The sequence below is a fragment of the Capsicum annuum genome, chromosome 3 (assembly GCF_002878395.1).
Source record: "Capsicum annuum cultivar UCD-10X-F1 chromosome 3, UCD10Xv1.1, whole genome shotgun sequence".
NCBI classification, from domain to species: domain Eukaryota; kingdom Viridiplantae; phylum Streptophyta; class Magnoliopsida; order Solanales; family Solanaceae; genus Capsicum; species Capsicum annuum.
Genome location: NC_061113.1, coordinates 244,319,926 through 244,338,602, shown reverse-complemented (window position 1 = coordinate 244,338,602; position 18,677 = coordinate 244,319,926). Strand labels below are relative to the sequence as shown.

Here is an 18,677-nt window from a genome sequence, read left to right as displayed (position 1 = left end):
CTTTTATATTTTTCATTTGATTTTTCTTTTTCTTTATTTATTATCTTATGTGGAAGCATATAATTGGTGACTTGTAGAAATAAGTGTGTTGCATGTGAAAAAGTTAATGTGGAATATGAAAAGATGAGGGTGACGTGTGAAAAAATGAGTAGGGCGTGTGCCTTTTGCATTTATCTAATAAAAAATGAAAAGTGAGGTGTTGAATTGGCATAATGAGGTGGCAAAAATGCTATTTATTTAATTATTTTCAATTCTTTTTTTGGGGAGAAATTATCAATTAAACAAACGTATGGTAAGGTGAATAAAATAAAAATAAAAATTAAAAAAAAATAAAAATGATTAAAATATTTTCGGGAAAGAGCAAAATTACGTGTCTACATGAGGGATATGAGATTGTTGAGCAACAAAAAATTCTTGTATTTTTTCTTATTTTTTTCATCTCATCTTCTAAGGTTGACAAACGATCATTCAATGATTTGTTTTCCTCAATCAAGGATTTATTGTCCTCTATAGTTGAACGTAGAGCAGATAGTAATTCAGTCTTTCAAGAAGTGCCCCCTTTCATATCTTTCGCCTTTACTCCACCGCCAAAGCAAACTACATAACTACGATTTTGAGGCCCCCAACATTTTTCTACAATCTTTATGGTAGGTAAAGATGGCTCTGCTTTCATAATTTCTTCAATCTGAGCCTACACAATAGATAAAAGGACATTTTCAATCAGAACCCCATAATAATTTTAAGTAATTTACAAATTTAATTTGCCAAACGCACATGTTTTTCAATTGCTTCAGGTTCAACAAGCTTGTTTCCTTTCTTACGAATCTCATAGAAAATAGTCCCCAAATCTGGAGGATTGCCATCTTTCCCACCCTTTACATCAAAGAGAACATGTCAAATAATACCTATAAGTATTTTCTTATGAAAATAATTTTTTATTCTACCTGCTGATACATTATCTCTCGAATAGGCTTACTACCAATATGATGAATCATTGTCAAATTAGCTCGGTTTGTTATATTCCTTTTGCTTCTCACCTGTATTATTCTTAAATAATAAGCTTAGCATCTATTCAAATGTGAATTCTGAAATTGCATCAACAAATAAAGTTTATAGGGAAGAACTAGCAGGTAATACAGAGCAACATAAACAGAACCATTGATTTTTTTAGAAAAAAGAAGCCAATCCACACACAATTATAAAGTAAGTAATATAGAGTTGCATAATGGAATACCTGAAAACTTTCGGAACAAAAATGTTCCTTAACTAACCACTCCCAGTCCTTCTTCTCCACTCTCTCTGATTTACATTTAAGAGAATGTACCATTGACTTATTTTTCACATACTTACTATGCAAGTGTCCTCTCTATTTGTTCCACAACTCATTCATCTATCCAAAGATATGATCACGATGATCATTCATATCATCACTCTCAAATTTATCCTACAATAATCAATACACAACATTAGTTAGAACGAAGCAAATAAAGGTCCAGATGCCCATTCATATTATCAACTACAGTTGTTAACTCAATAGCTGCCCATATGTGATCCAAATTTTGTTTCTTAATATCACTCCATGATGATACAAGCCAATGGACACATGTTACTGTCACGAATTATTTTTCCCAAGTGTCTCGAAAACAAATTGCTATTTTTTCCAACCGTTCTATTATTGTAAAAGGTTACTTTTAGCTTCTACCCGACTTCAAGTGATGCAACTTCCTTGCACTTGTTGCTCCCTCGAACTCTTTTTACCTTTTTAGGATTAGATGATCCTACAGCAGTATAATTTTGTAAGAACTATAATAATAAAATTCAATTCTATAAATTTAATAATACATAAGTGTATATACCATACCTATTTCAACAGTTTCGGAGGGTTGCATAACTTTATCAGGAGATGGAGGCAATGAAAAATATTAGTTTGCATGTTCTCTTTCCCTATAATCAGAGGATTATTACCCATTGATCGCATTCGTTTGATTAGATCCCACACTATTCTTAAAAAATCCTAACAAGAAGCACAAAAATCTAGGTATTAGATCCCATTTAATTAAAAAATAGCCGTTGGGCCATTATAGCCGTTGGACCCAATGGCTATATGACCGTTGGGAGCCAAAAACGACTAAATGACCAATTTTATTTTAAAAAAAAAAATTCAATTAAAATATTTTTCAAAACGACTTGAAAAAAACTTACTTGTTACCAACTAGAGAAAGCAAATCATATTACTAATACTTAAATTATAAATGCAATCAAAAACTTAACAGACTTGAAAAAAACAAACTTGATTCAGCCTCTTTGGTTTGTTGCTTAACTTGATTAGTTGATGGACAAAATGGAGTATCAACTTGCATATACTCATTCTCACGAACCACAGAAATCTTATTCATCGTTGTTGCCATTACTTGACAATAAAACATGGTAGAGCTTGCAAGTCCTTTTCATTGCTCTTTCCCAATAGAACCTTCCAAAACAAATATATAGTTGTATGAGCTTAACATTTTAAGTTTAATATGACAGCTGTAACAGGACCATATTGTTTCACTCCTAAAAAGGATCTTCATTTGAAAATACATGCATTGTGCACCCTGGAGTGAGTGGCATATCCAGCTATTATCTTGTAATCGGGAGTTGGGATGTCTGGGCAGAATATGATTTCCCACTTGGATTGAAATGGGCAAAATAAAAGGTACCAGCAGTTTCCCAACCAGGGTTAACAGATGACACAGTGAAGTAGCACAACTTGATTAGTCGAGCCACTTTTCAGGTTCACGATGCAGCCACAGGTGACGTAACTGTCACACCTAGTCAAAGTGATATCAGGCAAGATAACATAAGTAGTGATATCAGGTGATTTATAGGTCTGGCACTTAATAACTTATTAATCTTATCCAAATGGGCTCTAAGTGCATGCAGAATCAGTAATAATATAGTGTAGAAATTGATTAAAGTGTACAGAAAAAAGTGCAGATTGCAGTAAATTATGGTGCAGAAACTGAAAAAAGTGCAGATTGCAGTAAATTATGGTGCAGAAACTGAAATAAGTGCAGAATCAAAAAATTATAATACAGAAACAAAAAACTAAGTGCAAAATGCAGAAAACTAATTACAGAAATATCAAATACCAAAAGTTGAAACATGTAAAAAAGATCAAAGTTTAAAAACTGCACAATTCAGTTATACAAAATGAACTTAGTTCGCTTAGAAGTCATCACTACAAAATGAACTTGTTCCAAAATAAATCCCATCATTACAAGATGAACAAAATGGTCACGATTATCAACATCTACGACGGTACACAAATTGATGCACATTCCTGCGACTAACCTCTTCTAACTAGAAAAAGAATTAAGAGCACTTTGAGTTAGATGAACTAAGAGCACTTCTAGTCTGAAGGTGGTTACATCAGGAGCATAGATGTCAAAAGCGATAATACAGTGGCAAAAGAAAATATCACTGAGCAGATAGTGGGAGGTCGGACATCGTATATAGCCACAGGTGACACAACTGCCAGAACTAGTCAAAGTGATATCAGGTAAGTTAACATTAGTGATATCAGGTAGTTTATAGGTCTGGCAGTTTCCCAACCAGCAGTGTTAAAAGATGAAACAGTGAAGTAGCACAACTTGATTAGTCGAGACACTTTTCAGGTTCACGACGCAGCCACAGGTGACACAACTGTCACAACTAGTCAAAGTGATATCAGGTAAGTTAACATAAGTAGTGATATCAGGTAATTTAAAGGTCTTGCAGCTTCCCAACCAGTGTTAACAGATGACACAGTGAAGTAGCATAACTACTACAGACGAGCCACTTTTCAGGTTCACGACGCAGCCACATGTGACACAACTGTCACAACTAGTCAAACTGATACCAGGTAAGTTAGCATAAGTAGTGATATCAGATAATTTATAGGTCTGGCAGTTTCCCAACCAGTGTCAGTGAAGTAGCACAGCTTGATTAGTCGAGCAACTTTTCAGGTTCACGACGCAGCCACAGGTGACATAACTGTCACAACTTGTCAAAGTGATATCAGGTAAGTTAACATAAGTAGTGATATCAGGTGATTTATAGGTCTGGCACTTAATCACTTAAGTTAAAAAATTATTTTGTTAATCTTATCCAAATGTGCTTAAGTGCATGCAGAATCAGTAATAATATAGTGCAGAAATTGATTAAAGTGTACAGAAAAAAGTTCAGATTGCAGTAAATTATGGTGCAGAAACTGAAGTGCAGAATCAAAAAATTATAATACAGAAACAAAAAACTAAGTGCAAATGCAGAAAACTAATTACAGAAATATCAAATACCAAAAGTTGAAACATGTAAAAAAGATAAAAGTTTAAAATCTGCACAATTCAGTTATACAAAATGAACTTAGTTCCCTTAGAAGTCACCACACTACAAAATGAACTTGCATCATTCCAAAATAAATCCAATCATTACAAGATGAACAAAATGGTCACGATTATCAACATCTACGACGGTACACAAATTGATACACATTCCTGCTACTAACCTCTTCTAACTTGAAAAAGAAGTAAGAACACTTTTGAGTTAAATGAATTAAGAGCACTTCTTGTCTGAAGGTGGTTACATCAGGAGCATAGATGTCAAATGCGATAATACAGTGGCAAAAGAAAATATCACTGACGAGCAGATAGTGGGAGGTCGAACATCGTACGTAGCCACAGGTGACACAACTGTCACAACTAGACAAAGTGATATCAGGTCAGTTAACATTAGTGATATCAGGTAATTTATAGGTCTGGCAGTTTCCCAACAAGTGTTAACAGATGACACAGTGAAATAGCACAACTTGATTAGTCGAGCCACTTTTCAGGTTCACGATGCAGCCACAGGTGACGCAACTGTCACAACTACTCAAACAAAACATGACAAGAAGTAGACTACACCAAGAAGTAACCACAACCTTCATAGAGTGTGGCAGGAGCTCCACAGCAGCTACCACACCTTTCACAGACAGAAAATCCTCAATAGAAATTTGATATGAGAAACTTACTTGTTTCAACTTCTTGTAAATATGGCTTAACCTCATTAGTAGACGGAGGTAATGAAGTATTAACTGGCAAAAACTGGTTCTCCCGAACCACGAACCTCTTTCGTATTGTCATTCCCGTTACTTGACTAGAACACATGGTAGAGTTTATAACTCCTTCTGCTGGTCCCTTACCAATAGCACCTGGAGAAAGAAAATCATATTACTAATACTTGAGGAATTATATTTTGTAGCACAAGAAAGTATGACCAAAAATAAGTTAGAAGAACCAGCTATTTTTGTTGACCAAAAATAACCTATGGTGTTTAATTCAAGTTCTTTATGCAATTTGAAACTCTAATAAATTAAAAAACCTTACTTGTTTCAAAATCTTGGATGTATTGCTTAACTACATCATTAGGTTGATAAACTGAACTTAATGAATTCTTAGTTAGAGTTTTTCCTTTTGTTATCAAAGATCTAAGCCCTCGTCTCCGTCCCTTTCCTATTGCACCAGGTACACAGAAAGTATATCTCATAGTACTCTTAATAGTTGATCCATCCTCATTTTCAGTCTTCATGGTGAACCTCCAAAAAGAGCCAAAAGTTAAAAAATAGTAAGAAAATTTTTTACCCATTCTACTAAAGAATACAGTCAACGTGGTCTCTCTGCTTCACAAAATCCCAAAATCTATACAAAAAGTATTATAAGTTAAATTTTTAATGCTAAGAGAATAGAAGTTTTTAGCCGTAAGTAATTTATGAGATACTTCACCTCATCAGCTCTTTTACATTTCTTTTGTGTTGGACTTTCTAAATCATCTACAGCATCTGAAGGACTTTCTAAGTCATCTACATCATCATCCATTTGTTTCACAACCTCATAGGAATCACGAGGTTGAGTCTTCCTCACTAAATGCCAGCCTTTGTTGGAATTGTCATTAGAATAAAACACTTGAGATGCTTGATCCACTAAAACAAAAGGCTCATTTGTTTTCAAAAATCTACTCGGATTCACACTTACATAGTCATACTCATCTCTTTTTATTCCTTTTATTTTAACATGCATATCAAACCAATTACACCGAAACAAAATCACTCTTCTATCTGGGACAAATTGCAATTCCATCACATCTGTTAAAACTCCATAGTAATCAAACATCTCATTATCTTCATCATTCTTGCTAGCTACAACAATAACACAATTTTGAGTCCTAAGAGATCGATCATAATCTTCTACATGAAATCTATATCCATTTACAATGTAACCATTACAATGTGTTGAATATTTGGTAGGACCACGTGAAAGTGAGAGAAGATCTTCCATGAGCCGACTATTATCTGCTTTACGCAATTGTACGACCTAAACATAAGATTACATTTAATACTTTAGAATGAGTAATACAACATTAAGAAGTCAAATCTAATGTTTATGTGTTGCCCATATTACTCACCCTATTTTTAAATCATTTAATAAATTCTCGGTCCCATTCTACATCTGACAAGTCGTGAGCAATATCCATATTTGTAAACTCTTTACAAAATTGAGGTTAACCATAAATGTCATATAGAAACAATATTACCTTAAAGAAAATTGGGAATACTAGATGATACAAAAGAACCCTCCATACTCGAGATATGGTAAGACATAATCACAATTCTTTAAAATATATAAGTGCTTGTTCCAATTCATTTGCTTCAAGCTAACATGGATCTTTAGCTCCCAGAGTTTTTCCAGGTTGACAAAATATAGATAAACCTCCATTTGAATTCTTTAAACCGCCATCATAATTTCGTTCTGGCCGATTGAATTTCGTGTCAATTCTATGTAGATACCTTGAACATAAAGTCATACATTCATTTGCAAGGTAGCCCTCTGCAATGGAACTTTCTGGACATGCCCTATTACCAATAAGAGATTTCAAAAAATATAACCATCACTCGATAGGATACATCCACCGATAATGAATAAGCCCAGCAATCTGAGCTTCACCAGTTAAATGAATAGGCAAGTGAACCATGACATCAAATAAAGAAGGAGGGAAGACCTTTTCTAACTTGCAAAGTGTAATGGGAATTTGCTCTTCAATATGTTTCAATGAATCAATCCTCAATTCCTTTGATCCAAGAACACAAAAAAATAAAGACAACTCAATAAGAGGTTCACACACTTCTTTCGACAGCATACCACGAAGTGCAAGAGGGAGTATATGCTGCAAAAAAACATGACAGCCATGATTTTTCAAACCAAATATCTTGTGTTCTTTCAAGTTTTGAGATATATTAGATGAAAATCCATCTGGGACCTTTAAATTCTTCAAGAAAATACATAATTTGTGCTTTTCTTCAGGAGAAAATGTGTAGCATGCAGTTGGAACTTCGACTTCATTCTCTCTTTGGATAGGGTGCAATTCCGGCCTAATGTTCATTGCTTGCAAGTCTAATCAAGTTTTCATTGTATCTTTGGTCTTTCCTTTGACATTCATGAATGTCCCCAAAAAACTATCACATATATTTTTTTTCAATATGCATAACATCCAAATTATGTCGCAACAAGAGATATTTCCAATAAGGAAGTTTAAGATGTTTAAAAAAGATACTCTTCTTGTTCCAATTATCCTTTCGCTTTTCATGTGATATCTTCCTCCTCTTCTTAGGATCCTTTGTCAATAGTTGGCCTTCAAGATCTTGCACTTGATGAAGTATCTCAATTCTAGAATGCATCTTCGGTGGGTGCCTTTTCTCTGTTGTACCATCAAATGACTTCTTGTCATTTTTCCATCTATGACTCAAAGGTAGGTAACGCCGATGACCCATAAAGCACTCCTTCTTACAATTAGCCAATCGAATTGAAGAATTGTCTTTATTACAAAATGGGTATGCCAGTTTTCCTTTTGTACTCCATCCCAATAAATTTCCATATGCTGGAAAGTCATTGATAGTCCATAACAAAGAAGCATGCAACTTAAAATTTTGTTTATTTGATGCATCAAAGGTTTGAGAGCTTGTATGCGGGGTTACAGGAGAAAGGAGGGGAAAAAAAGTTGTTTAGACTCGCTAAGGCTAGGGAAAGGAAGGGTCGTGACCTCGATCAGGTGAAGTGCATTAAAGAGGAAGACGGAAAAGTGTTGGTGAAGAATGGCCACATTAAGAATAGATGGCAGTCGTATTTTCATAGGCTCTTGAATGACAAAGGGGATAGAGCTATTGTGTTAGGGGAGCTGAAGCACTCAGAGGAGTGTCAGAATTTTAGTTACTGTAGACGTTTTAAGGTAGAGGAGGTTAGAGAGGTTGTTCGCAGGATGCGAAAGGGTAGGGCGACTGGGCCTGATGAGATACCTATGGATTTTTGAAAGTTTTCTGGCGAGGCTAGTTTAAGGTGGTTGACTGGATTGTTTAACGGAATTTTTAAGACGGCGAAAATACCCGAGGCTTGGAGGTGGAGTACTATGATCCCTCTTTATAAGAACAAGGGTGACATTCAGAGTTACAATAACTATAGGGGTATTAAGTTATTGAGTCACTCTATGAAGATTTAGGAGAGAGTGATCGAGGTGAGGCTGAGACGGATAGTGTCTATTTCGGAGAACCAGTTTGAATTTATGCATGGCCGCTCGACGACGGAGGCAATTCTCCCGGTACGGAGGCTGGTAGAACAGTATAGGGAAAGGAAGAAGGACCTGCATATGATGTTTATCGACTTGGAGAAGGCATACGACAAAGTTCCTAGGGAGGTGCTTTGGAGATGCTTGGAGGTGAGTGGAGTCCCGGTGGCATATATCAGAGCAATTAAGGACATGTATGATGGAGCTAAAACTCAGGTGAGGACGGCAGGAGGAGACTCGGAGCATTTCACTGTCTTGACAGGATTGCATCAGGGATCTACTCTTAGTCCCTTTTTGTTTGCTTTGGTGATGGATGTGTTGACGCAGCGTATTCAAGGAGAGGTGTCCTGGTGTATGCTTTTTGCAGATAATTTAGTTTTGATTGATAAGACGCAGCGGGGTGTGAATGACAAATTAGAGGTATGGAGACAAATTCTTAAGTCTAAAGGGTTCAGGTTGAGTAGGAGCAAGACAAAGCATTTGGAATGCAAGTTTAATAATGTGAGGTTGGAGAATGAGGTGGTAGTGAAGTTGGAATCACAGGTGGTATGTAAGAGGGATAGTTTCAAGTATCTCGGGTCCGTGATTCAGGGTAACGATGAGATTGACGAGGATGTCTCGCACTGTATTGGGGCGGGATGAATGAAGTGGAAGCTCGCTTCGGGGGTGTTGTGTGATAAGAAGGTGCCGCCTAAGCTTAAAGGCAAATTCTATAGGGTGGCAGTCCGTCCGGCCATATTGTATGGAGCGGAGTGTTGGCCAGTTAAGAACTCCCACATTCAAAAAATGAAGGTGGCGGAAATGCGGATGTTGCGTTGAATGTGTGGGCTGACTAGGGGGGATAGAGTTCGGAATGAGACTATCAAGGAGAAGGTTGGTGTGACTCCAGTGGAGAATAAGATGCGGGAAGTCCGATTGAGATGGTTCGGACACGTGATGAGGAGGGGCATGGATGCCCCGATTCGTAGGTGTGAGAGGCTAGCTTTGGATGGTTTTAGGCGAGGTAGAGGTAGGCCGAAGAAGTACTGAGGGGAGGTGATTAGACGGGACATGGAGCAGTTACAGCTCACTGAGGACATGACCCTAGATAGGAAGATCCGGAGGACGCAAATTAGGGCAGAAGGCTAGGGTCAGTTTGGGTCGCTAGTGTAGGGAATTACTTGGTGGGGGTATTATTCTTGTTATGATACCTTGTTTCATGCTTTATTACGAATCTGTTTACTTTTCTCTGTTTACTATTACTTGTGAGTGTCGTATTTATGTTATGCCATCTTGTTCCATACTGTACTATGAACTTATTTAGTATTCCATGTCTCGAGCCAAGGGTCTATCGAAAATAGCCTTTCTACTTCTTTAAAGGTAGAGGTATGGACTGCATACATCTTACCCTCCCCAGACCTCACTATGTGGGAATACATTGGGTCTGTTGTTGTTGTTGATGCATCAAAGGTTTCAATACCATCTTCTCACAACTCATTCAATTCCTCTATTACAGGTTGAAGTTATGTATCAATTGCATCTCCGGGACTACTTGGACCAGGAATAAGCATTGATAAAATAAAATTTTCCTACTTCATACACAACCAAGGTGGTAAATTATAAGGAATAAGAACCACAAGCCAAATGTTATATGAGGTTTTGGAATTTTGGAATGGTTGGAATCTGTCACTAGCAAGTCCAAGTCGAATGTTACGAGGCTCAACTGCAAATAAAGGATATAGTTTATCAAACGACTTCCATGCCATTGAATCAGTTGGGTGCCACATTATTCCATCATCAGTTCTTTCGTGCTTATGCCATGTCATTAGTAAAGCTATCTTTGTAGACACAAACAACCTCTGCAACCTAGGCGTTTAGGAAAAATAGCGTAAAGTTTTTTAGGCTATTTTGTTACCCTTTTATTCTTTGTCTCCCCGCTATGTGCATCTACTTTCCATCTAGAAGCACCACAAATTTTGCAAGAATCAAGTAAGCTATCCTCCTTCCAATATAACATGCAATCGTTAGTACAAGCATCAATTTTGTTGTAATAAAGCCCAAGCTCTAGAATTATCTTCTTTGCCTCATAATATGAATTTGGCAAATTAGCTCCATCAAGCAACAACTCCTCTTTTAACATTTTCAATAGCATGGTAAATGACTCATTGCTCCAATGACCTATACTTTTGATGTGAAGCAATTTAATCAAAGATAAAAGCTTTGAAGCCTTTGAATTTTGATATAATGGCTACTCAAAATCCTCCAGAAGTCTATAAAACTTTCCAACATCAACATTTGGATCCTCCCCAAGTTTATCGTGAAAACCGGTGTGTGTATCTCCTCCACCTTCAGCATTAGGATATAAATCTCTCAATAGTTCTTTTACTTCATCTTCATCTTCACTCTCAATATCATCTGCTTCATCCTCATCCTCATCTTCTGGCTCACCTAACTGTTCCCATGATGAAACCAAAAGGTATAATTTTCAATTATTCCATGGACTTTCAAATGCATCTCAATCATTTTACGAGTTCCTAATGTTGTATTACAACACTTGTATCAGGGACACCATATTTCACATTCTTCTTTTCCCCGAAAAGCATAATTCACAAACTTTTTCACCCCGTCTAAGTAGATTTTATCCGTTCGATTATGAAGAGAAAGTTGCATCCATTGCTTACTAGGTGCCATAACCTTGGAGAATACATAAAAATTAGATTAAGAAGAAATAAAAGACAAGAAAAATAATTATATTCACATAACATATTACCATCACATTATTATATCTTACTACATCAGGTATTTCAACTTTAAAGATAATACGACCTCCTCCTCATATTAGAACTATATTATTTTTGTGAAATTTATAGGCATTTTTTGAAACTGTAGACTTACTATCCAAACAAGCATATATTCCAAACAAGCATATATTCATCAAAGACCAACAAAATTTAAACATCTCTGATAAAGTCTCCACTGCAACAACAATAATAGTGACAAAAATACAAATCGGACTGAAAGACAAGAATTAACTGAGAAAGTGAAGTTTGATGATAAAAAAATTATTTAAATAAAAATTGAATTGAAAGACGAGAAGTATGGACTGGAAGTTTATCTCCCTTTATTTGCTTTCTTAATTTTATACTGGTTTTTCATTTGGAGGTCTGGGGTGACCAACATTCAGAATAATTCCGTGTGTGGATAGACATCTCATATATACAACAACAACAACAACATACCCGGTGTATTCCCACCTAGTGGGGTCTGGGGAGGGTAGAGCATACGCAGTCCATACCACCACCTCAGATGAAGTAGAGAGATTATTTTCAATATACGCCCGCTTAGAATCAATCACCATATAACAAACATAATACATAAATTCAATATAAACTTGTAATGCGTGCAAAATATACTAACAACGCTAGCCACAACTAAACATCAAATTAAAACATGACATAAACTTAAAGAAAACAAAGAATGCCAACAAAGGTATAGATGTCAAAGATTGAAAACATTCACCATATAAACACTACAAAGATGTTAGTATATACTCGTAAAAGGCTTCTGCATATGTAACAAAACAAAAGTAGTCAAAAACCACACAAATCATGTCCTCTTTCAAATAGCAACACCAAGAGAAGAGACATCTAGTTATTGCAATGATAATCTCCCATTCCATCCATGGAACATAAAACCAAAATACTGCTGCAGCTCAGTAGCTGCTCTAGAAACTGAAGATAAACTAGCAAAAGAACCCAGTAACATACAATGACAAAAAAGTAGATGAAAATCTTCTAGTAAAAATTGTGTACTTCTTTGGTAAATTATCGAAAACCTTAAAAGCAACATAACTTATGCCACAGCTCAAAGGACAAGACTCAGCTCTAAACCAGTAACCCTATTCATGAACTAGATAACAAAAATTGCCAACTAGGGGGATGAGGTACTTAGGAAGAAAAGTTAGTACATGTTTTAGGTGCTTTGAGATCACTTAAATCCTAGAATCAATAGTATAATGCATGTCTATGGATAGCATGAAGATTGTTTTATACAAGAACACAACATGGAATAAAAGTACATATATTAGCAATAGTAGCATAAGTTGATATCAACCTCACACTCGAGAGTAAAATCAGGAATACAAATTGATCAAATCATCAAACCTCAACTAGAAAGGTAGGGGGTTATTCAGCTAATGACTGGTCCTTGCAGCTTCAGAACTCAATGAAAAACACCAAATTGACAAGAAATCTCTAAAACAGGATGGAGGGAGCTATGAAGATACAGCGTTCAGCACAAGAACGACTTTAAGACAAATTTATTGACTCCCATAATGGATCTACAAATAAAAGTAGCCACTCAACATTTCACAAGTAACTAGTGCTAAAAAAACTAAATTTTTATATATTCGATCCAGATAGGTTAGAACAGGGTGACATGAAGTCATGAACGATGAGGATTCATATAGCCAACCCCAAGTAGTTTAAGATTCAGTAGTAGTTGTTGCCTAAAAGATATATCCAAATTTTCATTATAAAGGATTAAAAGAACAAGACAAGTTTTTTCCTTTTGTCTTTCTTCTTTCTTTATGAAGTAAGAAGAACGATACAACAAGATCTCTAACTTAGAATCAGAATGAAAAGATTCTAGGAAATTTTTTAACTTGAAATACGTAGAAGATCAAAAGGTAGCAATATAGCACCAAACAAAATGCAAGCAAGTAACTAAAATCCTTCAAGAGAAATAATGAGACTACAACATTGGGACAGGTACAGTTTATTTCATTACACCAAATTCCTACAAAAGATGTTACCGTTTGTTTCATGGATGGAAGTTTGCAGCTTTGTTATTTAAATAATTAGTTGGAGATATTATAGTCACTTGTTTAGCTTTCACCATTGAAGATGAGGCTATGGTTTGCCATTAGAATGATGTTAAATGAACGTTTATTGAGGGACTATTTTGGTTGTGGATCAATACATTGACAAATTTGTTCTTCATGAAGTTCATTATTTAGGTTTCGATTATCGGCAAGTGTGGCAATATATTTCTAAATAGTTCCATATACTGCACTACTTCTACTAGCAGGTTACAAGTAATATAAGGTAGTTTCGAGGAGAGCAAATAGATGAATTGACATTAGCTTTTTACAATGTTTAATTTAATGCTAAAATTGCTATGATTAAAATCCAAATAGAGTTCAAACAGCAGAATCCAACCAACACACAGAAAATGATTCCAACAAAATTATTTAGTGCACCTACCAAAAAATGCCCAAACTCAATAATTAAAACCCACAAATACTAATCCCCAGTGATCCTTTTTTCCCTTTGGATATTAAAGTAAGATTCTTTACTTAAGAAATTAAAAATTAAACCATACAACATTAGCATATGTAATCTCGCAAAGCAGGGTCGGGGATAGTAGAGTGTACGCAAACCATACCACTACCGTGTTGTTTCTGATAGACCCTCTACTCAATCAAAAATCAGTTACAAATAGTATATAGAAAGTTATAACGAAAATGAAGACGGACATGGCATCATCAGATTAATCTTAAGTTAATATAGTTAGAAGCCTAGAAACATTAATTCCCCAATATTTAATGAACCTATTAATACACTTAAACTAAAAAACAAGTGCTATTGAAGTAAAAACTCCAATTTGAATCACAATTTTTTTTTTTAAATCAGATATTAAAGTAAGATTCTTTACTAAAAAGAAAATGTAACCAAGAGAAAATACCAATAAAATAAAATAAAAATACAAGTTCATGTCAAGATCATAAATTTCATGTCGAATAATAATTAAAAATTACAATAAAAATAATTTAATTCTTTAAAAAAGGGTGGAGATGTAAGAGAACCTGTAAGCGACGTCTCTTCTAGAAGAACCAAACGACGAATTTTGATGATAATTCAGATACCCACTTGAAGTTTCCATTAATGCAAACCAACAAAAAAGAAAAAAGACAGTTAGCAATGGCGGAGAAACTAATGTGGTCGTGTTTTGTATGTGACGACGCCGGAGTTTGTGACTGTCGCCGGAAGTTTAGCCAGAGAAAATGGATGGGAAAAAGGTGGCAGAACATGATTTTGACAAAATAGGAAGAGAGAAGGGCATTCTCCACAAGTACTACCTGGAATTCCTTGGTTTAGGTTAGAGCTGCGACAAAAACTCTCTCGTTGAGATTAGGCAGAGCTGATCAGTGAAAATTGGAAAACAAGAAAAAAATTGATATTACTAAAAAAAATCAGCAGCTTATGAAATAAAAACAACAACTTGATCGATTCTTGAGGGAGGCCAACCTTCGAATTGCTCGATTTGGGTAGAGCTGCGACAATAATTTTCTCTCGTTGAGAGCACAGAGAGCAGATGGTGGAAATTGGAAAAGTGGGAGTGATTAGTACTGGCTCTAGAGTTTAATTTGGGAAAAGCTTAATTTTCATAAAGCAGCCGCGTGTTTTAATTTCTTAGAATTTGATTTGGCGCTTTAATTTTTGGTAAAAGGGAAAACTTTTTAATTTCCCGCTCATGACTAAAAATTATTAATTATTTGGGACCAAATACTAAACATTTTTAGAACCATATTTAGTACCTTCACAATAAAGTACATAAATAAGGATCAAAATATAATCTTGTCTCAATACCTATATTTTTAGAGATGAGATTATCAACTCGTCCTAATATGTTGATCATAGATAAAGCTTTTTCTTATACTGAAGACCAAAATTCCCTTAGCATTTAAGTGGGTGGGTTTGGGGTGTGTCTTGGTGGCCTCTTCACATTTTATTAAATGTAGGCCCTTAGATGGGCTCATAAGGGCCTCACACATGGCCAAGAATGTGAATAAGGCTTGGAGTCGTTGCAACTCACGTGCTTGGCTTCGTGTGAAAGGTCTCGAGTTAGGAATTCTCGTATCATCCTCTCCATCTTGAAGGGAATTTATCCTCGAATTCGGATCATTGTCATCCTCCACCGTTTTCACCCGAGAGAGATCACACACGTTCAAAGTGTTGTGCACTTGATATTCCAGGGGTAGATTAATCTTGTAGGAATTATCGTTGATCCTTTCTAATACTTGGAACGGGCCATCACCCTGTGGCATCAACTTAGCATTCATTTGAGACGGGAATCTATCCTTCCTTAGGTGCACCCACACCCAATCTCCCGGTTCAAGAATGAGCTTTCTTCTTCCTTTGTTGGCTCGCCTCGCAACTTCTTGGTTTTTCTTCTCCAACCGCAACCTCACCTTCTATCACGACCCGAACCGGGGCCCTGGCCGTGATGAGTATCCCAAACCATAAAGGCTCGAAACACCCCTATCTGTCTAGTAGTCATGCACATAATTCATATGATTAAAAAATGCGGAAAATAAACAATATTACGGAAACATGATCAGGAATCATACGAAAGCAATAATGGGGAATAATGTCCCACAATCTCAACACAACATCTCTATAAAGTCTACGAAATCTCTACTAAATGACTGAAACAAATATCTATCTGAAAACTGGGACAAGGCCCCAGTAGACCCAAAACTAATAACTGATAAATGAAACTGGCAGATATCAGGCCTTCCGAAATATAGAAGGCTCACCAAGTGACTCTGCAAATCTGTCTGAGGAAATCTACTGATTTTCTAGACCCCTAGACTGTGCCTCCAAACCTGGGAGGGAAGGGGGTCAATACAAAAGTACTGGTACGCAGAGATATCAAAACAAAACATCATATTTTTATAAAATATATTTGAGAGTCATTATAAAGCAGTTTCATATCAAATCATTTGAAAACCCATGGGCATAATGTAATTGTTTTCAACAACAATGCAATGCAGTTGAACTAGGTGGAATACCTACATATCACATTTACACCAACTGTCAAACCTCGGTTGCCGCCAAGATTAGAGTATAAGTGAGGGGAAGACACACAAGATCACACAGCAGGGTGTCTCGACCAAATGGTAGTGCACAAGATCACAAAGCAGGGCTCCTAACCATAGTCCCAAATTGGGGATGACATAGTCAGGTACGTAAGATCACAAAGCATGGTACCAAGTTCTTATGTCGGCAAACACGGTTTCCAGCGATGAGCCCTTACACTCAAAAGCCTTCTTCGGGCATCCACCTATCTCGTGTAAAATCAATGCATTCAAATTTCATCTGATTCAATCACATATCATATTCTGTAGGGTATCGTCATACCCGATTTGCAAGTCATTAATATCACATCATTACTTCATGCAACCATTATATTCATCATATTTCAACATAATAACCCTCTCCTTGCAAGTCGAAAATCATATCCACTTTCAAAATAGTTCATGTCATGCTTGTCAAGATGATTTCAAACAATTCACATCATATGAAAATTTCAAACAATTTCATATCAAGAGAGGGGTTTCATATAATTCATGCTCTCAAGTTAACATATTTTGAATCATAAGCACATGCATATATAATATATCAAATCACTTCGGAAATAGGCCTAAAGACCAAATCAATATCATAAAGATGCTTGAAACATGTTTATATTCATAATTTCAAAACCCCCATTTTTAAAACATGAATTTTTAAGCCCATGAGATTTTTGAGATAACCCCACGTACCTCTATATGCGAATATGATAGGTGTTTCTTGAAGCCTGCGTTGTGGAGATTCCAAATCTTCAATTTATTTTGAAAACTCATAGTTGAATCTTGAACTACTTGAATTTTTATTTTGAAACCCTAGAGAGAGTTCTTGAACAATTTTGATGAATGAAGGTGTATGCGATTGGTTTGGCGACGCATACTACTTTGAAAGGCCATAACTTCTTGCTCGGGTGCTGGATTTTAGCAAAATTGGTATCGTTGGAAATTTAACTCGAAGACCTATCATTTGACACATAGTAGGCTCTCTAATTCGACATATACAGAGAGTTATGGTTGATGGAAGCTGACACAAATTATAACGTCCACTAAAACTTAATCGATCGAAATAGTTTCAACTCGTCCTTGAGTTGAAGGACCTCTATGGTCTAAATTCAAGCTTGAATGGATTCATACACTATGCAAATAATTAACATGCCATATTGACATAGGATTTATGGCTTCAGGATTATCAACGCATCGGAATCATGGTCTATATTGTAGCCCAAAATGCGGGGCGTTACATTATCTCCCCCTTGGGATCATTCGTCCCCGAATGATGGATAGAATGTCGAAGTCTTAAGGGTATGGGATAACGCAGACATGATATGTTCCCTAAGAAAGAATGCACTGATCGGAAACATGACTATAAGATTGGAACTACTGATGTTTTAAATGCTTATGCTGGACATGCATATCCGAGGCATGGAATACACAACTGAAGTGACTCATAGGCTGAATTCTCATAATGAATCATGCATATCTGATGCATGGATTTGTTACTGAGTTGTTCTCATGAACGCATAACTGAATACACTGATAAGCTGAACTTTTCTATTGAACATGCATTTCTAATGCATGCATATCTGACTGAACTGATGTATGACGTATGACTGAATAGACAATGATAACTAGTGCGAAGCTTGTAATAAGAATCTATGCATGCAGCTGAATGGGGTATCTCCCCCCTGGGACCCGATGTCCCTCTATGAATGCTCAATTCACTAAGAAAATTGAATCATAACTGATCATCTGGAATCTGAATTTAATGCATGATGCATGAACTGGCTATACTCGTAACTACTGGTATACTCTATCTTGGAATAGTAGCATGTCTGAGATTTCGAGTAGCATGAATAAGTGCAAAGACGAGAAAACAAGTCATGCGAATCTGATTGCTAAACTAACTTATTGGCCATACAGACTGAATTATACTACACCCTCATACTTAACTGGAGTATCTCTTCAGTACAATTCTCTAAAGAAATTCTAGCGGTAATAGGGAGCCATGAATCTTGGGTATGGATTACACAAGACATCCAACTGAGGAAATCACAACATTGACACTGCTCTGCAGTCTGGAATATAGACATATAACTCCTAAATTAGGATAGAATTTTCAGACCTTTGGCAATACAACTTCTTACTTCCAGGCTTAGCACACTTCCCAAATATCCCT

General features: G+C 36.1%; 1 protein-coding gene across 7 annotated transcripts; it reads right to left on the bottom strand.

Moving 5' to 3' along the window:
• Positions 1-322: 322 nt before the first annotated feature.
• Positions 323-15,112, bottom strand: LOC107862623. 7 transcript variants are annotated; one of them, XR_007053790.1, is made up of 10 exons: positions 14,898-15,112; positions 14,729-14,790; positions 14,456-14,518; positions 11,829-11,929; positions 5,030-5,209; positions 1,862-2,810; positions 1,235-1,778; positions 945-1,037; positions 775-873; positions 323-691 (listed from the first exon to the last, which is right to left on the bottom strand). XR_007053790.1 is itself a non-coding variant. In XM_047409670.1 (8 exons), exons 5-8 carry the CDS (start codon positions 1,325-1,327, stop codon positions 545-547), a joined length of 432 nt encoding a protein of 143 aa, XP_047265626.1. In that variant the 5' UTR covers positions 1,328-1,778; positions 1,862-2,810; positions 5,030-5,209; positions 11,829-11,929; positions 14,456-14,722; the 3' UTR covers positions 323-544. The 7 variants fall into 7 exon arrangements, 4 of the variants coding, with proteins under 4 accessions (XP_047265626.1, XP_047265625.1, XP_047265624.1 ...); XR_001672015.2 differs by lacking the exon at positions 11,829-11,929; XM_047409670.1 differs by lacking the exons at positions 14,729-14,790; positions 14,898-15,112 and having other exon boundaries at positions 14,456-14,722.
• Between the last annotated feature and the right edge of the window lie 3,565 nt (positions 15,113-18,677).